This window comes from Nycticebus coucang, chromosome 13 (genome assembly GCF_027406575.1).
Source record: "Nycticebus coucang isolate mNycCou1 chromosome 13, mNycCou1.pri, whole genome shotgun sequence".
NCBI lineage: Eukaryota > Metazoa > Chordata > Mammalia > Primates > Lorisidae > Nycticebus > Nycticebus coucang.
Genome location: NC_069792.1, coordinates 13,604,829 through 13,630,321, shown reverse-complemented (window position 1 = coordinate 13,630,321; position 25,493 = coordinate 13,604,829). Strand labels below are relative to the sequence as shown.

General features: G+C 41.0%; 1 protein-coding gene across 2 annotated transcripts in view; it reads right to left on the bottom strand.

The window, feature by feature from the left end:
* Positions 1 to 243: 243 nt before the first annotated feature.
* NKAIN3 (sodium/potassium transporting ATPase interacting 3) overlaps positions 244 to 25,493 on the bottom strand; it is a 650,435-nt gene continuing 625,185 nt past the window's right edge. Inside the window, exons 6-7 of one of the 2 annotated variants that reach the window (XM_053559475.1) lie at positions 11,803 to 11,873; positions 244 to 1,181 (exon numbers count right to left, since the gene is read on the bottom strand). In XM_053559475.1, the coding sequence (XP_053415450.1) occupies positions 1,128 to 1,181; positions 11,803 to 11,873 (125 nt within the window). In that variant the 3' untranslated portion in view covers positions 244 to 1,127. The remainder of the gene's footprint in view (positions 1,182 to 11,802; positions 11,874 to 25,493) is intronic. The other variant, XM_053559476.1, reaches the window with a different exon arrangement.

Genomic DNA, 25,493 nt, shown 5'->3' with positions numbered 1-25,493 from the left:
TTTTCTAAAGTAATCAAAATGTTGTGTATTTTGATTGAAACGGTTACATGGGTGTGTACATTTTCAAAACTAATAACATTGTTCCTATAATATTCCTGCATTTTGCCATAGGTAAATTTTATTCCAATTAAAAAGAAGCCCAACTGTGATGTGTTTTCAAGACAGTCTTTTTTCCCAGAGGAAATTATATTGTCCATATCATTTTCTTGGTTATTGGGATGGAGTGAGAGAAAGAAAAGTTGGTATTGCTCAAACATAATATCTTCATTACATTTATAGAGAATTCCATTGTATTTTAATGTTCCTTTTGAGTATCCTAAGAGCAAAGTTCCAGAATGATAGTTGTGATTTCTCTTCTACAAGTTCATGGGCTGTGTGTATAGATCTGGCACGGGTCAGGAGTGGGATAGAAAGTAGAAAATATGGGTCTCAGAGACTCCCATGTTCCCTTCAAAGGGGAAAGAGGTTCTACTAAGCATTTAACTCTTCCATGCACCCATTAAACATACACACACACATATATGTCAGAATACAGGAAGGATGTGATATCATGCACAAATCTAAAATTTTAGATCGCCATAACATTGTTCTGGGTTTTAAGAAGTCAAAAACCAAGACTCTAGGTTTTGTCTTGTGGTGCTGGAAGATGATTGATATTCAGTCTGAGAGCTGGATCCATCGTTTGTGCCATTTATTATTCTCAGAGTCTATCTTAGCATCTGACAACCACAGGTAATGTCTGCAAAGGCAAACGCATTGGGCCTAGAATAGTTTCAGCAGTCAGCAGACCTGACTTAACATCTCAATGACACACACTGACATTTCTCTTAGAATTGACCCTAGTAGGTTTTCACAGATTGTTTTTTTCATTTTGCATGCCTCACATTAAATATTGTTAGAAAACTAAAAACCAAATTTTTTTTACAAGGTTCATATAAGAAAAAAATGACTAAAAATAGATCCACCCAAGCACCTAGAACTCATCTAGCAAACAGTGCTGATAATTACGTAGGCTGTGACCAAAGAACTCCGCGGCTCGTGGGACGGCAGGGAGGCCCTGTACAACCTCCGGAAGGGACTAGGGGCATGTCGGATCCACGGTGGGGCTGTCGGTGGTGTTGTGTTCCCTAAGTCAAGTTCAGCAGCCGAATTTCAGAGTCGATGTCATTACTTATTTCGACCTAAAACAGAAAATACGAAGTGCTTTAAAAGGACTTCAGAGTTGAATATGAAATAACCTGTTTATTCATCCAGCCCTTTTGAAATGTCAGATAGCCTCTGGATGCATCTGGTGCTGATTGCAGCAATGAGAAAGGTGCAAACTTGGGTCTTCCTGCTTTTCGGATCAGGGCATGGTAATCCTGGACTGACTCCTTGGAAGGGAAGTGTCAAACCCACAGATTGAGGCCGGCTGTGTGATATGGAGTAGCCGCCATTGATTGCTCAGGGTATAAATAACAGGGTAGCCTGTGTCTCCAAACTCCTAGAGACACCTTAACTTATTCTTCCTATAGCATCTTGTTGGTTGAATGCTCAAGAATCATTCTGCTCTGGCTTTCACTTCGCCTAACCTTTGACCTACGTCCCTTACACATCTCATTGTGTGATGGTTAATTTTACATGTCCATTTGGCCAGGCCACAGTACCCAGATGTTTGGTCAAACACTAGTTTAAATGCTACTGTGAAGGAATTTTGGGGGCAGATTAACATTGAAACCAGTAGACTTTAAGTAAAGCAGTACCCTTCACAACATGGGTGAGCCTCATCCACACAGTTGAAGGCCTTAAGAGAAACAGACTGAGATCCCCTGAGGAAGTGGGATTCTACCCCAAACTGCCTTTGGACTCAAGCTACAACATCACCCCTTCTTGGGTCTCCAGTCTGCCAGCCCACCCTGCAGATGCTGGACTAGCCAGCCCCCATAATTGTGCGACCCAATGTCTGAAATCTCTCTCTCCTGGTTCTGTTTCTCTGGAGAACCCTAATGAATAGACATCCCCATCTCCAGGCACCCTTGTCTCCACACTTCTGAAAAGACTCTGCATATTCTTTACTTTCTATTGGGCACCAAGCCCCTGATGCGAGGGCTCTGGCTTTTGCATCTTTGCAGAGTATCAACCCCAACATAGCACTGGTTGCATAGTGGGCACTTAATAAATATCTGTCAAATACAATATTCATGCTCTTGCTATTTCTCTCTTGTGAAAAAATTTCAGCTAATCCAAACCTACTCACCTTCGAAGGTTCAGCTGAACATTCATCTCCTCTGTGGAGATCCCCAAGTCTCCCTCAGCCACATTGCTCGCTCATCCTGCTAATAGCAACCCTTACGCTGTCAGCTGTTCCCCAGGTGCAGCTAATAGCATCCAGCTTCACAATTAATTGTGCTCTAATTGGTTGACTCAGGCATGGAAGTTTCCTCTCTCTGACTAGATCACAAGCATCCTTCTAATAGAGACTGTGTTTCATACTCCTTTTATAGCCCCGTTTCCCAACTTCTCTACGAACTCAGTTTAATGACTGTGGCTTGGAGTTGACTTTTTCATTTCAATTTGAAATAGTTGAAAACGTTTCCAACTTTCCAGGTTCCGTTTTTGGTTGCGTTCTTCTTTCTCCCTGGAGATTATGCTCCCTCCCCTCCCCCTGGGGTCTGGGGTCCTCCCACTCTCTTCTGGTCTCCTGGGAACATTTCCTCCCTCGCCCATTTCTCTGCATTCTGAGTGACAGCCAGTATGTCTACTTCTTCAGCCCCCTGGCATTTTAACAGAGACTTAAACCACTTGATAAAAGGATGAGATTTTAACGTTGGAATGCTATTGTTTTACATAATCTTTAAAGAAGAAGGGAGATCCAGGTACTAAAGTCCATCCATCCAACAGTGACTCCCTTTGAGAGTGAGGACGGATGCTACCCATAAGGGTGTTTTCCTTGATAATGGTAGTGGGTGGGGACTGGGTGGGAAGTGTAGGTATCTACTATCTTTATCTTTAATGTCAGTTTTGCTTCTAGCTAATATTTTCTGCTTCTGGGCTTTAGTAACCTGGATTGTAAAGCAGTGAGGCAGGCTGAGCTGTTGATAGGAAATGTGTCCTAGGTGAGAATTCTGGAAGTGTTATTTTCAGGGATTGGGAAACATGTCTGTGAGGAGTTTCTGAAGAAGAAAATAAAGCAACTTTGGGAGGAGGCATTGAAAGGCAAGCCTATTGACGGCCTTATATGGGGTTTTACTAACAGATCGATTTTCAAAAATATCAAACCTACACAGAAGTTGAAAGGACGATATTCCGAATCTCTATATATTCATCACTCAGCTTCAACTAAAATAAAAATTTCCTTTAAATTTTTATCTATCTGGCTCAGCACCTGTAGCTCAGCGGCTAGGGTGCCAGCCACATACACTGGCACTGGAGGGTTCAAATCCAGCCCAGGCCTGCCAAACAATGACAACTACAACCAAAAACTAGCCTGGCTTGTGGCGGGCACCTGTAGTCCAGCTACTGGGGAGGGTGAGGCAAGAGAATGACTTAAGCCCAAGAGTTTAAAGTTGCTGTGAGTAGTGAGGCCACAGCACTTTACCCAGGGGGACAGCTTGAGACTCCATCTCAAAAAAAAAAAAAAAATACCTTTTTTATCTATCCACCAGCACTACTTTTTTTTGTTATATTTTAAACCAAATCCTAGACATTATGTTATTTAATGCACATCTCTGTGCGTCACTAATGCAGAAATTCTTAATCAGGGACAATCGCCCAGGTCTGAGGACAGTTTGGTTGTCACAGTTGGGTGGTAAGTGATGCTCCCAGCATCTAGTAGGTAGAGCCGAGGCTGTGGCTAAATATCCCAGAGCAGGACAGATCCCCTACAGGAGATTATCTGGTCCAAAGTCAAAAGTGCAGACCTTGAAAGAACCTGCTCAAGGATTTCTTTTTCTTTTTTGTACCTTTTTAGGATCCTTATCAAAATCAACAACAATTTCTCAATGTAGTTTAATATCTAGTCTATACGTTCTCCAATTGTCTAGAAACAGTTCTTTAATATTGGCGTGTTGAATTTATGTATGCTTTGCAACATCACTTGTACCCCATAGATATGTACCATTATTATGTCTAAATAAGAAATTAGGAAAACAAACAGGGCATACACAGTGTTTTGACTATTGTGTCTCCTCAGTGTCTTTTAATCAATAAGTTTCCCCTCCTGTCTTCTTTATTTTTTTAATTTGTCTTACACTATTTCACATGTGCTAGACTTGAATGATCGCTTCTTGTGGTGAGATGCATCTTATTCTGCTACTCCTGTATTTTCTACACTGTCCGCCCGAGCTCAGGCCTGAGTTTCTGGAGAGGCACTGCACAGGTGGTGCTGTGTGCTTCTCCCTGTGGCACAAGTCAGGTCACCAGTGTCTGCTGGTGCCGCCCGTCAGGAAGCTCTGATTAATCACTGCATCTGGGTGGAATAGTCTGAGGTTTATTTGGAGGATTCTTAAGATGGTCTCTCTCTCTCTTTAGTATTTGCAGATGTTTTTAGATATGTTAGTAGTTACCTGAGAATACCTGTCCTCAAAACGAAAAAAATTAAGTGTGTCTTCTCATAGGACTGTAGGTGTTTCTTTCTTTCTTTTTTTTTTTTTTTTGGCCAGGGCTGGGTTTGAACCTGCCACCCTCCGACCTATGGGGCCAACGCCCTACTCCTTTGAGCCACAGGGGCTGCCCTGTAGGTGTTTCTTTTCCCATTGCTTCTCTAATCTCTTCTGGGGTGTGTGTGTGTAAGCGTGTGTGTAAGCGTGTGTGTGTGTGTGTGTGTGTGTGTGTGTGTGTGTGTGTGTGTACAATTTCCTCTGCGTCCCGTGTGTTCTTCCCTATGCCTGGTTTCTTCCTAGAGCCTGTGATACCATGGGGATTTTAACTATTTTCTGATGTGAATATAAAATAAAAAGTATTTAGCATAAAATTTGGTTATACCCATTGCTTTTAATTTTAAAAACAGAGGATCCTTTCTCTTGGAAATAAGGGAAGATGAAACTAATTTTACTTATGTTGCTGTTGATCAGGTTTTCTAGGGGGGTGGACCAGAGCTCTACACCCTGGTGTAATTCTGTCGTCTTCCCGTTGGTATCAATGACAAGCACCAAGAGAGGTTCTGGGAGTTCTGGGAAAGTCAGGAATTGACGTTCGCCCTGGAGGACATCCATACACACAAAGAAGTCTTTTCTTATTTTGGAAAAAGACTTCATGTGCTTCAGGAGGCAGCGGGAAAACCAGGCTCTACAAAGTGCTGGGAGCAGAGAGTGAGGTCACAGGTCAAAGGAAATGATCTCAGTGTCCCCAGTGAGAAGAACAGGGCGATGACTGACCCCTGGTCAGTCACACGCATTTTGTGCGTGTCCAGCTGCACTGTTGGTGGCACCATTCCTTCCTGGTAAAAACAATGGTGCACAAACTGGCCGCCGGGGGATGAGTCTGAACAGCACTAGTGATGTCAACGTGGCCATTTCATGTCGGTGTGGCCACGACCACACTCAGGATGTGTTCGTCCAGCAGTCCCTGAAGTGGTGCAGCCAATTTCATGATGGATAGAAGAGCTATAAATGCCAGTGACAAAGCGAGAGAGCTCCAGAGCCAGGGAGAGCAGCGAGCCCGGAGCGCCACTGCGTGCGTGCTAAGGAGGCGCAGAGGGAAGCCTTCGCTCGGTTGGGACAGCTGGGAAGGTGCCGAGAGCATGACAGTCGCAGTGCGCTTGAGATAGGCCCAGAGAATGAATGCCTCTGTAAGTGCCTTCCATGTCCAGGGATGGACGGTGAACCCCGGGGAGCAGAACTCCACGCTGGGTAATCGGAACAGCGAAGCAGCAGCAATTGCTGGGAGCAGCTCCCACTCACTGCAGCTTGCGGGCCGCAGAGGAGACAGCACGCAGAATCTTACATAGCCCGGCACCCCGACGTCCAGATCAATATTAAAGTGTGAAAGCCAATCAAGGACAAGTGAAACAGGATCAAGACAGAGCTATCATTTTTTTTTTGTCTTTAGGTATCTCCAGTCGCAGTTTACTAACACATGGCTGTGGTTGGTTTTTAAATCAGGGTTTGAAAGTGTATCATTCACCTCCCCAACTCCTGTATGCGCTTGCGCGCGCGCGCACACACACACACACACACACGCACACACCCCCTTGACCTTGCCTCCTTGGTGGGACTTGATCCAGCTGGCTGTGTGTGCTGGGGTGCGCACACTCTGCTCTGTATCCTGTGTGTTCTTCCCTCTACCTTCTTTCTTCCCAGAACCTGTCATAACGTGGGGATTATAACTATTTTCTGATGTGAACATGAAATAAAAAAAGTATTTAGCCTTACATTTTGTTATACTCATCGCTGGCTGTGTGTGCAACGTGGCCAGGCCCTAATTTACTATGGAGATACTAATACAAAACAGCTGTTTTTAGGCACGAACAAACCCCTTACAGCTTGATCATCAAGGCAATTAAGGACAGACAGCAGGCGGGGAAGGCCCCCCGCTGGCCTGAACTGGGACTAGCCCTGGCTGTCTTCTGGTCCTTAGTTGCAATAGTAGCTGCTCAATTAGCAGCAACCACATAGCGTGTAGTGATTTTTGTGGAGAAAAATTAGCCTCCAGCAAAGGCAATCAGACTAGTCAAGATACCAGAGAAAAGTCAAGTTCTTACTTGGAAACCTTCGAAAAAAGATTTGCTGAAAGTGGTGGGGGAATCTCAGGGTCAGCTTTGCTTATCAAGTCTTTCTTAACTGCAGTCCTGGGGCGTCTTTCTCCTGGAAATTTCCAACAGAATCAGACGTAGCCCTACCTTTGCTGCAGAACTCAGTCGTGGAATTTCTGCTGCTGTCTCCCTTTGATAAACTGCTTTGGTCTAATCACTTTCATGCGAAGAATTACTGCTACATGGAGCTTAATCTTCTCACTACCCAGTTGCTAACCATTTTGATGGAAATACAGCGGTCATGATTTTGACAGACTCTAATCTGTCTACGCACTGTGGTGCTCCCTGAAATCCAGTATCCCTGTCACAGCCGCGCGGGTTTATGCCTTGTTATTTTTCCTCCTGAGGGGCACATCTGCTTTTGTTAGCCCTCCCTGCTCAGCACTACTCTGCCTCAACTGTAAGCCGAAGTGTGGGTGTCCTCATCAAAGCCACTGCTGACCAAAGACTCTGTGTCTTAAGAAAGAGCTGTCCTTGCTCAGGCCTCTCATGGGAGGTGCTATCAGGAAGAGGCATCCGTGACCCCGGAGTCACTGAGATCCTGGTGGAGACCCAGCTGCAGTTAGGGGGAGAGTTATACGCCAGGTGGACAGCTGTGGTAAGATGATGGACCCCAGCTCAGGCTTCCCATGACCTGTCCCCAAGCCAGACCCAGACAGCAGCTTTAGGCAGGAAGAACAACACCATCTCGATGGGAGAGCAATGGTGCTGAAGGTTTCTTAGCTAGTAAGACTCCTGCTCTGTTTAGGATCTGCTCCCTTACTCAGTCACGCATTTTATGTGAGAACCATGGCAAACACCAGATTGGACAGTCGGGAGCTTCATTTTTGTCCTCTGTAGAACAGCCAAGAAAAATCAGCCTCCCTGCAGGGGACACCTGTTCTCTTTCTCCACTTTATTTTCTTAATATGATTTTTTATTTTTATTTTATTTTATTTTTTTAAGTTTATTTATTTTTATTGTTAAATCATAGCTGTGTACATTAAGATGCACCATAGATGTGGCCCCACACATTACTCTCCCTCCACCAAAACCTCCCCCCTCCCTTCCCCTTCCTTGGCCCTTTCCCCATAGTCTTGTGCTATAGTTGGGTCATAGGCTTCATGTGAAAGCTATAATTTAGTTTCATAGTAGGGCTCAGTACATTGGATACTTTCTCTTCCATTCCTGAGATACTTTGCTAAGAAGAATATGTTCCAGCTCCATCCATGTAAACATGAAAGAGGTAAAGTCTCCATCTTTCTTTAAGGCTGCATAATATTCCGTGGTATACGTGTGCCACACTTTGCTAGTCCATTTGTGGGTCATTGGGCACTTGGGCTTCTTCCATGACTTAGCAATTATGAATTGGGCTGCAATAAACTTTCTGGTACAGATGTCTTTGTTATATTGTGACTTTAATACGATTTTTTAGAGCAGTTTTAGGTTCATAGCAAAATTTAGCAGAAGGATAGAGAGTTCCCATCCACTCCCTGCCCCAGTGCACCCCCCACCCCCGAGTGGGTGCATTTAGTACTACAGATGAACCAGCATCAACACATCACTATCCCCGAAAGTTTACATTAGAGTTCATGCTGGGTGCTGTACGTCCTGTGGGTTTGAACTGATGTATAAAGACATGTACCCACCATTACAGTATCACCCAGAGTAGTTTCTAAACATTTCTGTGCTCTGCCTGGTCATCCTTCCCCTGCCCCCAACCCAGACCTTATTTCTGTCTCTGTAGTTTTGTCTTTTCCAAAATGTCATACAGTTGGCAGCATATAGGACATAGCCTTCTCAGTTTGGCATCTATCACTGAGTAATATCAATTAAGCTCCTCCAGATCTTTTTATTGGTAGCTCATTTCTTTTTAGCCCTGAATAATATCCTATTGTCTGGATGTGCCACAGTCCCTGCCTTTACCTATTAAGGGACACCTTGGTTCTTCACCATGCTTTAGCAATCATGAATAAAGCTGCTATAAATATCCCTGTGCAGGATTTTGTGTGGACCAAATTTTCAACACCTTTGGGTAAATACCAAGAAGCTCTGTTGCTGGATCATACGGTAGGAGTGTGATTAGTTTTGTAAGAAACCGCCAAATGGTCTTCAAAGGGGCCTCTCTTCTTCTGCTTTAATAAACTCCTCAGCCTCTTACAAAGTTGGTTCAAGCATCATTTCCCAGGGAAGCTTTTCATCACCAAAGGAGATGTAGCCATTGTGCTTTCTGCATATCATTGCCTTGAGGACATCGTTTGACATCTATTTCTATGAAGGTCCCCTCCTATGTCATTAGTTGCTGAAGGTAAAAGCTCAAGTATTATTTGTCTTTGCATCTCCAGCACCCAGGATGGTGGCAGTAAATCACACTAAACTGATTCACGTAACCAGTGATCCTTGATAGTTTGATATCATTATATTAAAAAGAGAGAAAGAAAGGATGAAAGACCAAATCTGTGTATGAACCTGTCATCCCTATCACAACCCCACTGCCAGTATATTCATTCACACACAATTCATTAGGGGCCCTTGCAAGGTACGGTTTGTGATTAGGGGCAGTGACACAGTCAGGAGAATTAAGGCTTCTTGCATTGTTCTGCAGTATTACCAGGGAATGGACTGTTGGCTTGTAACTACCCATATATTATTAAAAACTATTCACATACATGTGCCTGGCAGTATGCTAACGATTGTTCTGATTCCCTTCACAAAGTGGTTTCTTCATAAAACCTGGCTTTGTACTCCATGGAGATTCACTAGGCCTAATGAAAGTTAAAAACCAGGGTTCGCTTTCCTCTCTAGCAAGTTAGTACAGGAGGCTGGATTTTTCTCCAAGCTGTTGCTGCTTGGAGATATGGTATCATTGAGCTGGGTACGGTGGAATCAGTACAAAGGCCTCATTAAAGGAAATCAAGCAGGCTGGCACACGCTGACGGGATAAATGCCACAGGATTTGCCCCGTGGTGGGGAGTGCAAATACTGACCTCTTAAACTGTTTCATGAACAATGATTTCAATCCAGGCTTAGTTTGATCTTTCGGATTCCCGCTTCCTTTGTGGTTGAAAGGCAATCCATATTTGTCTGACATGATAATATGCATAATGTGTCAAAGCAGAAATGTGTTCTCCTGCTTCCTGTTAAAGCAGTAGCCTGTAGTTCATGCTACATTCAGCTAAAATGGTGCGAGGTCAGTGTGAACAGGGATATGGAGAAAACCCTTTGAGGAGAGAGCGGAGTTGATCAAAGTCTTTTGCGTGATCTTAAAAGGATGTTTTATGTGTTCTTGATTCACAGAGGTGGAAGTGAGTTTAAAGAACATGAAGTTGAAGTCACTTCCCCCTGGGCCAGGCCGCAGAACACCCTTTTAGGGTATATAGGTACATGGAGGTCCATCTTTTAAAGAAGTCATTCAAGAAAGGAGATTCCATTATCAACATGTGTCAATGGCAGTTGTTAATAACCTTCCCTAATAGAAAGATCTCTCTTACATTGCACCATTTCTCATGTTGCTGTTTCTCTGGTGAGTTGTTTTCTCCCACAGTGGAGATGAAAGAAATCATTCATCATCCTCTTATCACATAACAAATATATAAAGACTCTCCACGTCGCCAGTGGGCACTGTTTTAGTTCTTTTCTCACTTCCAACACACTCATCATCTTATTATTGTCACAATCACTGCCAAGTTCTCCAAATCCACCAGTACCAACTTTTGGAGCACCTCATTGACGAGGACTCGGTAGCTGAGTCAAGAACAAGGTGGGGAGTACTTGGCTAGAGTGTTATACAGGGTAAATGTTTTCCCACACTGGATTTGCTTTAAGAAGCCAGAATTTATTTAAACATCTATCATGTGACAAACACAGTGCTGATTTGCGTAGGCTGTGAGCTATGTTTACTTTAGACCATTCTGCCAGAATAAAATTAATTTAACCTGAGAAGGCAGAGAAGCCTGTACAGGCTTCTCAGAGCTTTGTTCCCTAAAGATGCTGGATGTGGGGGTTGCAGATTTGGGCAAGAACCCCCGTGGCACAGAGGCAGCAGAGCTGTTTTATATAATCTCCTCTGTCACCCCCGGACTACAGAACATTGGACCGAAAACACAGGAAGGTCCTTGAAGTGAGTCCGTCCCATCGGGCTGGGTGACATGGCCAGCTCTCCCAGCTCTGTGACTGACCTGTAATGGGACATTGAAAAAGCTGCCTGGCCTCTACCTGACCTCTAGGTAATGACTATTACCTAGTACCTTACAGCATTTTCATGAGAACTAAATGAGCAAAGTACTTACTATGTGATATGTAGTAGCTATTACTATTTTATACAGTTGTCTATTTACTACTTAAAGTTTTCTAGGAATGGAGTCACTGTATTTATTTCCATGTTTTCTAGCATTTTACCAATCAGGTGACCAAGATTCTTTCCTTATACTCAATGGAAATCTATCTAGTTTTAGGTGTTTTTTTGTTTTCTTCTGTTTTTATTTTTTGTTGTTGTCATTGTTTAACTTCCTTTTATGTCCTGTAGGGACATAGAAAACTTATTCCTGAATTTGTTAGTCAAATATTTGATTACTAGAACAGTAACAGCTTTATAGACAGTATAAACACATATTTTATACAGATATTATCCCATTGAATCCATTCCCTATTCCATGAAACCTTGTTAGGGATGTTAGAACAAGCCTCAGAGATGGGAAGGAAGGCAGCTCAGACCCCACGTGGGGAGCCAGGATTCACCCTACATCTCTTTCCCCTTCCCACCCGGCTGTGCTGCCCCCATACACATACTTAGCCTTCACTTCTGCAGACTAAATAATCTCTTTTTTTTTTTTTCAACTTGGCAATCAGCTATTGATAGGTTAAATACAATAAATTATTATTTTAGAAATAGACACCATGTCACCTACTTCAAAACACTTCTGGAATGAATAATAATAATGATAATGTTGGGTTACATGTGAAAGGTGTGTTTCTATATGAGTGGAAAATTAAACCAGTGATTAGTAGCAGTAGATTCAAATTATTTCAGGTTTGGTTAGTTTGGGCCAAGTTAGAAGGATTAATATTTTTCGTATCATCACACCTTTACTTACAGGTTTAACAGGCTTTAACTCAACATGATCCTGGTAGTAGGAGTGTGTATCAAGTCCACCTATGAAATCAACTGAAAATATAACATAGCCCAATATGAATAAGGGTGTAAATAAAGAAGCACATAATACTAAACGTCTGAAGTAGAATACATTAAAAATAAGATCAACACAGGTATCTGTTTACCAGAAAATGGAAAAAATGTTTCATATCAGGGATTACTAGAAATATGGTCCGTGATCTAAAAAGGGGGAAATTTTAAGAAACACACAAAGAACTAGGACTCTTAGGGTCTGAAAAGTCAGTTGTTATTGGTTTCAGTAAAAAAAAAAAAAGCAATGTTAAATAACATGGGCTTAAAAGAAATGTGTTTGTCTTATTACACAGGCACACAGATATGCCCTTTCTGTCTATATATGAAAAGACATACTTTCTCTTCTTTTTGCCAGGATCCACATTTTCCTCTAGAATATTTATTGCACTCTTAGAAAAGGTCTTTAAGAAGCCACATAATCCATTTCCACGCCTTTGTGCTTAAGCTACCCTTGAGAAATGGGTGTCTGTCTGCCTTTTGCAAAGGTTTCCTTTCCTCTCTGATAACATGGTATTTGTCTTGCAGTCTGTGTAGACTCCTAGTCTTTCCAATATTCATTCTAATTTCTTTTTGTTTTGATCAAGGCCTCAATCTCTTTCCCCCCAATTCTAATATACACAGATGATCTTTGTTTCTCCTATTTTATGGTTCATTAAAAATAGCAATTACTTTAGACCAAGTTCGGTTGTATTATAACACTCACATTCACATATAGGCATATAGGAATATCGAACTCTCAGGAGTGTGTGTGTGTGTTTGTTCATACACACACTATGCAAAGACTGTATAGTTTCTTCAATTCAAGGTAAGCATTTCAATGAGCTGTGATTTAGAGAGGGCGAGAGAGAAAGAGAGAACGATGAATTAGCCTACAAGTTCAACTGAAGTCTTGACTAGCTCTGGGCATTCTTGCCAACTCCCTGACCTGCTCTGTTCTCTTACCTCCTTTGGAGGAGTTGAAGTGAGTTAGGGATAAGCAGAGCTTCACCAGCTCAGTGTGTAGACTTGAGCTTTGGCAGCCTGCAGAGTACCCAGAAACCACACAGCAGGGAACCACTTCCAAGTAATCACCCCAGGCCCGAGAAGCCTGAAGCTTCTTCTTTTTCTTCCAGGTCGTATAAGTCACTTGGACTCAACCTTAATGAGAGAAGCAGTGAGAAGGGTGCGTGCCAACCTGAGACACTGAAAATATGCATTTCCTGCCAAAGAAATAGCAGTGCCTAAAGAGACGATTTAAACAATCGTATTAGACTAAGTTTTTATCAGCTTGGATATTTAATCAAGTATCCTCTCCCCTAAGCTGGTCAACAAGGGGTGGGAGTTTGGAAGGAAGATCACATTGATTGACAATTGAATGATCAGATAATTTACAGGTACATGTGGAAGTTAAAGAGGATGTTACAAATACATAATGAACCTATGCATTTGTGAATAAATTGGTTCAATTGGAAATTATATTCAAAATAAAATTATTCAAAAACAAAATATATGTATCAAAGCAAAAGAAAAAAAGTATTTTTTTATAGTGACCACTTGAATACTGAACAGTAACGTTAACAGAATCATACTTTTTGGTATAAATTCATGTACTTGGATCTTTAGTTATGCTTGTCTCTCATACATCATGCCACTAGTATTTTTTTGAAGAATATATATATATATGTGTGTGTGTGTATGTATAATACAGTTTCATCAGTCTTATTAATTTTTTTGCAATATTGTCCAAAGTCTGTCTGTGTGGTTAGTACATCTGGGATCACTGACATCTTAACTTACTCTGTAAATCATAACACTTTTAATGGAGGAAGTAAATACAAGAATATTTGTTAAATAGAGGGTATATGTAATATATGTTAGTCCCAATATTTTCTCAGGTACTTTTTCTTTTTTTTTTTTTTTTTGAGACAGAGTCTCAAGCTGTTGCCCTGGGTAGAGTGCTGTGGTGTCACAGCTCACAGCAACCGCAAACTCTTGGGCTTAAGCGATTCTCTCTCCTCAACCTCCCAAGTAGCTGGGACTACAGGTGCCTGCCACAATGCCTGGCTATTTTTTTTTTTTTTTCTTTTTGGTTGTAGTTGTCATTTGGCAGGCACACCCTGGATTTGAACCTGCCAGCTCCAGTGTATGTGGCTGGCGCCCTAGACCCTTGAGCTGCAGGTGCGGAGCCTTCTCAGGCACTTTCATTTTGCCTCTAGACACAGTATCTTTCCCTGGCAAAACTTTTATAGGATGAAATCCATAAATTATATCGATATGAGTCTTTTCACTAAATGTAGATGCTGTAAAATTTTAAGTCTTCTCAAATCAATGTCTATTTGTTTTGGTGCAGAACATTTGTCCAATTAAAAACAGGTGCTCCATCACGAAAGCTTTCTTAAGTCAAGATATTTCAAAGGAGAACTATAAAATTAAATCTTATATAACATTTGAGTTCTCATTATTTTTTCCTCATTTGCTTTTGTAGGGATACATTTCAATGTTTTCCTTTCTATAATCTCCCAATGACGGCAATTTGCTAAAAGCTTGGAAAGCTGATTTTTTGGAGTGCTTTGTTTGTTGAATAATCAATTTATGTTTTCAATTGATTTTGATTGTAATGCAACTGACATGTAGAAGATTCATTTATAAAAGTACTCACAACCATTGTAAGAAATGTAGTTTGATTTACGTAGTAATTTTTTTGAAGGCTGAAATATAATCTTAACTCGATTGATGAAGAGAAGGAAAGAAAGAAACTATATTCTATCATGTTGAATTTCTTTTTATTAATTTTCACTATCAGCCTCATCACCACAACATTCTAGTTCATTTACTCTAAGTGTGTGCATATACGTATGTATAGACGTTTTGAAAACACTCAGAGTTTTTATTTTCACTGTTAAATTATTGAGTCTTTATTGAGATGCACATATAAGTTCCCTGTGCACCTGGACTCCAAATACATTTCTGCTTCATATGTCTTCTAATTTAGTAATAATACTTTGTTTTTGTTATTTTTACATTTTTAATTTTATTTAATTTTTCATTTCAAATTATTATGGGAGTACAAATATTTGTGGTTACATGGATCACTTTTGTAATGCTTGAGTCACAGTTATAAATATGCTTATTACCAGAATTGTGTTCATTATACCCATTAGGTAAGATTTTGCCCTTCCACTTCTCCCCCTACCCACTGACTGATTTCCAATGACTTTTCCCTCCTTCTGAGCACATGTGTGCTCTAAAGTTAGTTCCAATTTAGCAGTGAGTGTGTTAATATGTGGTGTTTGTTTTTCCATTCTGTAGATACTTCAGTTAGGATAGTGGTCTCCATCTCATCCAAATTGTTGCAAAAGACATTAAGTTATCCTTCTTCATGGCTGAGTAGTATTCCGTGGTACGCATATACCATATTTTATTGCTCCACTAATGAATTGATGGGCACTTGGGTTGATTCCACATCTTTGCAATTCTGAGTTGAACTGGGCTTCAGTAAACATTCAAGTGCAGGTGTCTTTTTGACAAAATGACTTCTATTCCTTTGGGTAGATACCCAGTAGTAGGATTGCTGGATCGAATGGTAGTCCCACTTTTAGTTCTTTTAGGTATGTCCATATTGTTTCCCACAGAGGTTGCCCTAACTTGCAGTCCCACTCTTCTCTCTGCATCCATGCCAACATCTATACTTTTTTGACTTTTTAATAAAAGCCATTCTAACAAGGGTAAGGTATCTCATTGAATTTACATTTCCCTAATGATTAATGATGTTGAGGATTTTCCCCCTAAATTAGTTGGCTATTTGTCTATCTTCTTTTGAAAAACTTCTGTATATATCCTTTTCCCACTTTTTGATGGATTTGATTTTCTCTTGCTGATTTGCTTGAGATTCTGGCTCTAAGGCCTTTATTGAATATACAGCTTGTGAATATTTTCTTCTACTCTACAAGTTGTCTATTTGCTCTGTTGATTATTTCCTTGGTGTGCAGAAGCCTTTTAATATAGTCAAAACCCGTTCATTTATTTTTGTTGTTGCCGTGATTGCCATTGGGTTCATCTTCAAAAATTCTTTGCCAAGGCTGATCTAGAAGAGTTTTTTCTTTTTTTTAATCATATGTTGTGCTCCACCAAAATTTGGATCTGTATTATTTCCACAAAATAAATAATTTTATCTTTAATCTTTACCTTTTATTGAATTACCACAACATTCAAATTAGTATCAGAGTTTTGACTTGGACAGAATGAGCATCTAAGAGGTTTACGGTGATTCTGTCAATTGAATTTAAAAATAAGAAATCACTGGCTGGGTGTGGTGGCTCACACCAGTAATCCCAGCACTCTGGGAGGCTGAGGCAGGTGGATTGTTTTAGCTCAGGAGTTTGAGACCAGCCTGAGGAGGAGTGAGACTCTACCTGTACTAAAAATAGAAAAACTAGCCAGCTGTTGTGGTGGGTGCCAGTATCCCTAGGTGCTTGGGAAGCTGAGGTAAGAGGATCTCTTGAGCCCAGGAGTTTGAGGTTGCTGTGAGCTATGACACCGCAGCACTCTACCTAGGGCAACAGAGTGAGACTGTGTCTCAAAAAAAAAAAAAAAAAGAAAGAAAGAAAGAAAGAAATCATTATTGAAAATAAATTAACTGGTGGTCTGTGGAAAACATCCAATGAACTGATATATAACTAGTATAAAACAGTATTATAACTAGTATAAAAATTGGTATCACTGTTTTAACTCGTAATGAATAAACGCACTGACCCACACTTTAGGAGCTTTCCACTGGCCCTGTTGGCTATAGTTGGGTGGGGATAGTTGTTGGTGGGTGTCCAGCTCACTGTGTCTCTCTCACCTCTAGCCGAGGCATAAGCCAAGTCCACCACTCCATCCAAGTACCTTCTTTCTGAGTGATCACCTTGTGAGCTGCCCCTGAAAGGAAGCTGCTAGTTATGCTGTGTCTTTTACGCTTGATGGAAAAGAGAGCAGTGCTGGTGTTTTTCTTACAGGTTTAACTTTACATTAAAAGGAGGGGATTCTAAAAAGAAGGGGAAAAAAGGAGAATTCTGTTTGTTGCTCATGCATCTGACATCTCACACGCCTCAGCAAGACTATGCCAGAAACTGAAAACATTTGTCTATTTACCCATTCAAGATTCTCTGAATATGACTATTAAAATAACATTTGATTTGATGACTGAAAAATCTAGGACTAAGTCTAAACCAGATAAGATGCCAGGGCCACTTGTATAAGCAGGGGCTTCTTCCACCAAAGTAGGACACGTGCTCACTACAGTCATTGGTGCCATCCATGAGCCACACTCTGTGCATATCAGAGTTACACTGTGATGTAAATTTTGTAAATCTCATGAAGTAAAATATCACATGTAGGAAAAACCAATTACCACGGTTCTAAACTAGATAAGACTTCAAAAAATATTTAACTAGTAAGGAGGACTATTGAAAAGTAGGTAATGAAGAAAAAAAAAAAGAAAAGTAGGTAATGAAGAAACTGAAAACATCAAGAATTCTTGCTATGTGGGACATAGCAGTGAAGCTTTTTAACAACAGAAGCCTATAGGTCCACAAGATGATGATGTTTTCATATTATAAATATTTGTTGGCTGGGCACAATGGCTCATTCCTATAATCCTAGCACTTTGGGAGTCTGAGAAGGGAGAATTGTTTGAGCCCAGAAGTCCAAAACCTATCTGAGCAACACAGTAAGATCTTTGTCCCTACACAGAAAAATAGAAAAATCTATCTGGGCATGGTAAGCAGAGTGTGTAGTCCCAGCTACTTGGAAAATTGAGGTGAGAGGATTGCTTGAGCCCAGGAGTTCGAGGCTGCAGTGAGCTGTCAGACTGGATGACAGAATAGGACCCCATCTCCAAAAAGAAAAAGGTTGTTATGCACATACCAACTGTTTCAGTATCCTGGAGTAGGATGACAGGTCAAGTAAAGGATCAATTCTAGAAGACAAATTTATAGATTTCTGAAAGGCTTTTTGTTAATTACGTAAAATGTTTTAAAAACAACGAAAAAACTGAAAATAGCAAAAGTCCTAACAAAAGACATGAAAACAACTCAGTAGAAAAGAACTTTAGCTTTGAGTTATGTTTAAGAAAGTCAGTCATGGGGTGGTGCCTGTGGCTCAGTGAGTAGGGCGCCGGCCCCATATACCAGAGGTGGTGGGTTCAAACCCGGCCCCGGCCAAACTGCAACAAAAAAATAGCTAGGTGTTGTGGCGGGCACTGGTAGTCCCACCTACTCGGGAGGCTGAGGCAAGAAAATTGCCTAAGCCAGGAGTTGTAGGTTGCTGTGAGCTGTGATGCCACTCTACTGAGGGTGATAAAGTGAAACTCTGTCTCTACAAAAAAAAAAAAAAAAAAAAGACAGTCATATTTCACCAGTAAGGAGTAAAGAAAAAAATTTCCTTTTAAAATTCACTTTCATGAAAAAGATAGAAGGAGAAAAGGTGCTGAATTAAGTAATTTCTTCAGCAGAAATATGAGGATGAATTTCAATGAAACAAGAAAAGAAAGAGGCATGAAAAGGTTTTCAAAGGTACTAGAAAGGCAGGTTAGAATGGGAACAGGCGATGGTATCTGTCACTCTGACAGCAAGAACTCTATATCCAGGGTCTTTAGCAGGAGAGATGGATGCTGGGGTCACACAGGCCAGTGAAGCTGGATTCTGTGTACTTTATTGAGCAGAGCCTGGGAGTGTGAAAAAAAAGTCAACACAATTAAGAGCTGCCTTCAACCGTCCAGGAAAGTTAGTTATCACTATCCTCGTTCCCGGAAAGTGAGGTGTTACCATCAAGGCTCCCGCGGGGAGAGCCTGCAGCCGGGAAGCCCCTTTGTTTGCACGCCTTTCAAATACAATTCCCGGGCCCATTTCCAATAGTACAGCCAAACAACTTCTTGGAAGAAATAATGTTACTTGTAACAGAATGTCTTTGCCATTATTCACTCTAGTCACGGCCAATTCCTGACAAGGATTCTCCCTGAACTGGAGGAATGACAGAGTTACTCTAGATTTATGGCAACTTCTTACTGTACAAATACAGACTTGTTTCCCAGTTGTCAAAGATGCACAGCCAACTGCAACTTTTCTACTTGTCTACAGGACACTTCAGGCCATAAATGAAGTTTCCTTTGGATAATTCTGCACTATGGACGCAATTCCCGGCTTAGCCATTGCAAAGCTGCCTGACTTCACACAGAAGCAAAGAAGAGTGGAACGCGATGGCTACTCCCTACCTCTCTGCTGTTGTGCAGGAGACAGCGTGTGTGGGGTGGCTGGTTTTCAACCCGGAAGATTCATATGAGAAATAATTACTACATGCCACGTGGAGTTGAAGTTCCAGCCCTTTGGGGGCGGTGGGAAGAATCACCCTCAGTTCTGAGAATATCCCTGTGTTTCTCAGAGGCAGTCTAAGTGCTAATGTTTTTCTTCTTTTATTCAAATGCTTCTGGGGCTTACAGTAAATCCAGAATCAATATATGGATCTTCTGGTGGGGGCTGGAGTTATTTTCCTCCACAGCTATGCATGTCATTTTGGATTTTCAAGATTCTTCTGAGCTAAAAGCTCATGGCAAGTGCATGAGGCTGTGGACTAACAGTTAGATGAGCGAAGACAGGTTTGAGCTGAGCAGACAAAAACAAGCTCTTCTTTCCACACCCAGACATTGCATTGGTGATAATTCTGATTTTATAAAGTATGGTAATTTTACTCAATTTGAAGTTGAATTTACTTTTTTTCGGCTTGCTACGAGGGTGTATACAATTAGGTTACATTAATTTACTTTTCATGTCTGACCTTAATTGCATACATGTTTGGTTTTAGTTAAATGCATTTTCAAATCGAATAATTTTTTTTTTGTTTCTATCTTTGAAAAGTTAGTTTGAAGTCATAAAACATCTCTGATATACAGAAAAACATAGAATATAAAATAATGGCCACCAGAATCCCCACCTTTAGGATTAAACAAATATTAACACTTTGCCTTTTTTTCCTTCAAATTTCTTTTTATTTGAAGATATACAGAGTCATAGAGGTAAAACTTTTTCTTCTATCCTCTTGTGTTGGTTTTACAGAACACATCAGGCAGATCTGGTTTAGAATTCCAGTTCTATCACCCACTAGCTTGGGGACTGTGGGCAAATTATTTAACCTCTGAGTGACAGCAGCTCACATGGACATGTGGCTTGTTCTAGTAGTTATCTATTGCTGCATGACAAATCACCCCGTAATAGTGGCTTAAAATAATCATCATCATTTATTTTGCTCGTGAACTGACACATTTGAGCAGAGCTCAGCAGGACAAGTTTATTTCTGTTTCACGCAGTGCTGACAGGGACTCACTGCAGGAGGCTGGAGGGGCAGCCTCCCTGGTGCCTCATTCTCACGGCTGGCCACTTGGTGCTGGGTTTTAGCTGCTTGCTCAGCTGGAGCTGAGGGCTGGAGACCTTGCTGCTCTCTGCACAGGCCTCTCCATGTGGCCTGGGCTTCCTCGCAAAATGGTAGTTGGGTTCCAAGTGACTCTAGATAGCCAGGCAGAAGCTGTGTCACCTGTCACCTTCTCTGACCTAGCCTGAACAGTCACTCAGAGCCACTTCCACCTAACTCTGAGTCAGGATAGTTGCCACACTAGGCTGGGTTCAAGAGAAGGGAATAAAACTCTACTTCTTGATGGGGAAATTTGATAGGAAATATCACTGTGACCATTTTTAGAAAATAAATCCTTCCATCATGGTTCATGGTGACTTCCAGTAGATTTACCGTGCAGATTAGTAAGAAACTGTACTCAGTATGTAGGAGAGTGCCTAGTTCAAATATAGTAATTTTCTTTTTTTCTGCTAGCATTAAAAATTGTGATCTTGCATTCATGTTTATTTCCCTAAAGCCGATGTCACGGCACCATGGAATGTCACGGCACCACGGAATTGCAAGGCATTCAGCAGGTGTTTGCTAAAGGAGTAACGCAGGGGAGAGGATTGAAAATCGTAAGGTTTCAAAAGCATTTAGTTATAGCTCTTATTATTTTTAGTATCACAGACTTATTTTATGACCTTATAATGGAACCCCTTTGTAAAAGAAAAAAAAGTACATGTGTCTATATCCCTGAAACTATTACCATATTATTTCATGGAGTTCACAGCCCATTGGCTTTATGGACTCCAGGTTAAGAATGTCAGATTTAGAGCTTTGACTTGGACTTCAGCTTCACCTGAAACATGCCGTTTCTGGGGAGCACTCAAGCTGTCATTTATGTTCCTGGTTTAACTACATTCACCAAATACCCAGAATGTGGGTGATTGTTTTTCTGCTCCGTCCTTGTCACATGTGCATTGTCACTGAATATAGGAACACACAGGCCTGGTAGGTAACACTGCGTTTAACTCAGAAAAGACAAGACTCAGGAGGACAAGGACCTGTTAACATGCGGATTCTGAGCTTGCTTTCTGGTCCAACACTGTTCCTGCTCTGTAGGTTCCAGGGCTTTCTGGTAAGCATTTATTTTACAAGTTGCCAAGTCCAGCAATAGAGTCTTCAGAAAACATTGTCCAGATCTTGAAGAATTCAAACATCGAAGCATTGTGATTTATTTGTTCTGTGATATGAATTCATAAGAAAAAAGCTGGGGAAGAGGTTTGCTGTCAACTTAGTTCACACAGAGAGGCCCTTAAAAGACCGCAGAGAGGATTTTGCAGCACCCCATGCTAATGAGGGCTCTTAGGAGTTATTCAGGGGTAACTGGCAGCTAAACTCTGCTGGTGTTACCAGGGAACGAGCAGCTCGGCAATGTCATCTGCTCTGCTGCTGTCTCCAGAAGGCATGTCCTGCGATGTCAAACCACAGGGGGGTCAGGGCACTCACAGCACACCAAGCAGCCTCTGCAGCCCCCCTGATGGGTCTGCTGAACACACTGGACATGACAATGCCCTAAAACATGGCTGATGTCCAGAGTGGGTGGTTGGGGCTGTGCTCCCACCTGCTTAAAATAACTCTATGACTCTTAAGAGCTGGCACCCAAGTGCCAGCCTTGTGGCTATTCTTTGTTGTTCTTTTTCTGATTCAGGAAGCTTAAAATCTCTACCACCTTCAGAAGGCACATGAAACTGAAGAAGGGAAGCACAGGGGACTCAGGAGATGCTCAGTGATGAGTCAGTGCCGGCTGGAGAGGGGAGTGTGCGGTCCCAGGGGCTGCACTGGCCAGCGCAGAGCTTTGCAACATTTTTACCACTTCCCGGTTGTGTACAGCAGAGCAGACTCTCCTCACTCTGTCTTGTCCCGCTTAGCCTTGGGTTCTGATGTGGAAAGAAGATGTGCTAATTTGGTCTGCAAACACTGAGAATAGCGTCTGGCGGGTGGAAACCACCCCAGCCTTGTCAGGGATCCCCACTCTTTCTCACCCTGGGGGTGGAGAGGAGAGGCCATAAGAGACCAGTAGTTACAAACAGGACATATGTGCTCCAAGGCAATGTAAGTGCTCCCGAATGGTGTGCGGGCATGCAGAGTGGTCTGAGCCTTAATTCCAAAATGTGAGTACCTTGAAGAAGTACCTGTGGGCATTCTGGACCTTGGTTCTCTCATCTACTTCCACAACTTCCTTGCCCCTTAGCAATGAGGGTCTTTGTCTCAGCCATCTGGGGTCTTACCTTGGTGCATCTCTCTGGAGGATAAAAGCCTTCAGGGCACCGAAGAAAATGACAATTTTAATTTTCTATGATGATGATAAAGTATTAGCTACTAAGGACAAGGTAGGGGTTTCTCAATTTTTGGCTTCCAAAGTAATTGAAGAAGAACCTAACTGATTCAGCAACTAATAGTACTTTAAAAATAATTTTTAATAATAAGATTGCTAAACATCGTTTTCCATACATCTCAACTACTTTATCTATAATGTCAATCCTCTGCACACGTTCTATCTCTGTCACTTTTTTGTTTTTTCTGTTTTATACTTACATCACAATTTGCCATGGTATATTGTATATTGTAAAGATACCAGTTGAACTGTAGAGCAATTAATCTACACATTCAAAGAAAGCCCAATAAGGATTTCAGCAGTTTAACTAAAAGGCTGATTCTAAAATTTATGGAAAAAGGCCAAGACATTCTTGAAAAAGGACCATGTTGAATTACTTATACTACCAGATATCAGTAATTTATTGCAAATAAATTATAGTAATTAAGAGCGTTTGCTATTGTACAAGAAGAAAAAGATAAATGAAGCACGATAGAATTAAAAAACAGGCCTACTCAATTTATGGCAATGATGTCATCATAATGCAATAAAGCACGGATAATTTTCTTTTTTTTTTGCAGTTTTTGGCCGGGGCTGGGTTTGAACCCGCCACCTCCGGCATATGGGACCGGCGCCCTACTCCTTGAGCCACAGGCGCCGCCCACGGATAATTTTCTTAAATTAAGGGTTTGGGGTCAACTGAATATGAATATGGAAGAAAAGAAGAATGTTGATTTTTGTCTCACATGATACTTGAAAATTAATAGATCCAAAATGTGACATGCTAAATAAATAATATTGAGGAACACCTTCATGGATTTGCGAGGTGAAGACTTCTTAAAAGGCATGCAAAAAGCACTAATAACAACACTCTCTAATTTAAGATTTAAGATTAATAACTGAACTATACAAATTAAGAACTCTTATTCATGCAAAGATAACACTAAGAATGAAATTTCAAAAAACAGATCATGCCAAATCTTGTAGACAATAGAAAAAAGAAGAAATATTTCAAAATCATTCTGCTTGGTCTGGATATCTTTTTTTTTGAAATTATCTTTTACTTTTATTTATAAACATTAGTTGTCTATTTTTTGAGACTAAAAAAAGAAGTTAAAAAATGAAATTTCAATGTACATTTTTTTCTTACTGCAGAAATACAAACTAAGCAAAAAAGATAAGACTAAATATATTATATTAGGACAGAATTTTATGGGGGAAGTAAAATGAAAATACATGTCCCCAAAGAAAATGGAATGGTTTAAAATTTCAATTGCGAATTAAAACTTGTTTAGATACTTTTAAAACGAATGGTGATGAGTATTAAATTGCTGCGGCATTTAAATTGCATGGGCTACTTTCGAAAGAATCACATCTTAGTTTTATTATTAAAAATTGTAGTGATTTTGTACTGTGCCAATTTATCTAAGTTGGAATTATTTGTCCCAGAATTGTCTTCTGTATATGACTCTGAATTACGGCCAGCCACAGAGACATCTGTGTGATTGCAGAAGACAGAGGAAGTGAAGCAATAGTTATGATGCTCAGGAAACTGGTGTGGAGCCCTGGGATCTCTGTAATGCACACGTGGAGTGCTGACAGCCAAGAGCAGGATGGTCCCACAGTGGCCACAATGAGACTCTTACACAGCTCAGAGGATGCCAACAGGAAAGACAGGGAAGAAAAGTGGATGTCTACCCCTACTGTTCCCAGCCCACACTGCCACATTAATACTGACCTCAGAACTACTCCCTGTGCTCACGCCTGATGTGTCTGAGAAATTACTCAGCTGGCTGAGTTTTCCTCCAGCTGACTACTATGAAGAAGAAAGACTAAGTTTGGTCATTAAAAACTAATGGAAGTTACACTTTGCTTTTTAAAAATCACACCCACAACATTTGTCTTACATCATAGTCTCTTATGTTGTATCAAGCCAGACTTTAATAATGGCAAATTCTTCAATTAGAATCCTATTGGATAGCTGTACAGAATTTTGCAGACTAATATTTTTTCTTTTTTTTTTTGCACTTTTTGGCTGGGGCTGGGCTTGAACCTGCCACCTCCAGCATATGGGGCTGGCATCCTACTCCTTTGAGCCATAGGTGCCACCCTGCAGATACTAAAATTAAACACAACTTTTTGTTTTTAGTGTTTTTTTTTTTCACAATTTGGTAGCATTTGAACTGGATACTGAGATTCTGTTATTCTAATGATAAGCTTCACATGTTGACTGGTGCTAAGACAATTTACGGGGAAGATTACTGCAAGTATTATTACAACTAAAAATAAAACCCAAAGTCCCCCAACTGACTGACTAAAGGGCCCTCCTCTTGGCCATGGGGACTCTAAAGAAACCTTAAAACCCAAGTTCCTGCCCAAAACAAAATGCAAGGTCATACACGTCTCATTATACCCCCTCCCTTTTGCAGTTTAGAAAGAACAGCCGCATTAATGTTAAAATGTTCCATAAGACTGATGGAACAGACTCTTTGTGGAAACAAGATACCAAGTTATAAACAAGACCTAAGGCCATGCCAGGCAGGGCTTAAGTCATGCACCGCTACACTTAGAATATAAACTATGTTCTAGCTGCCATGAGGTTTTTCTTTTTCTCTAGCAACTAATCAAGTACTGGCCTCAAGATAAGCAATTTTGAAATAACTGCTGCTCATGGTGAGACCCAGACTAACTGACTTCCTATTCCAAAAACCATAGCTATAGTTTTAGTTGGGTAAGAGATGATTTCAATAACTTCTCCTGATAAGAGACCACCAACAATGGACTGGCTCTGGCCAGTTTATAGAGACTATGCACCCAGGTACCTTCCTGTCTCTGCTTCCTCTTTTGATGGGTAGAGCCTAACTGTAATAAATTCAAAT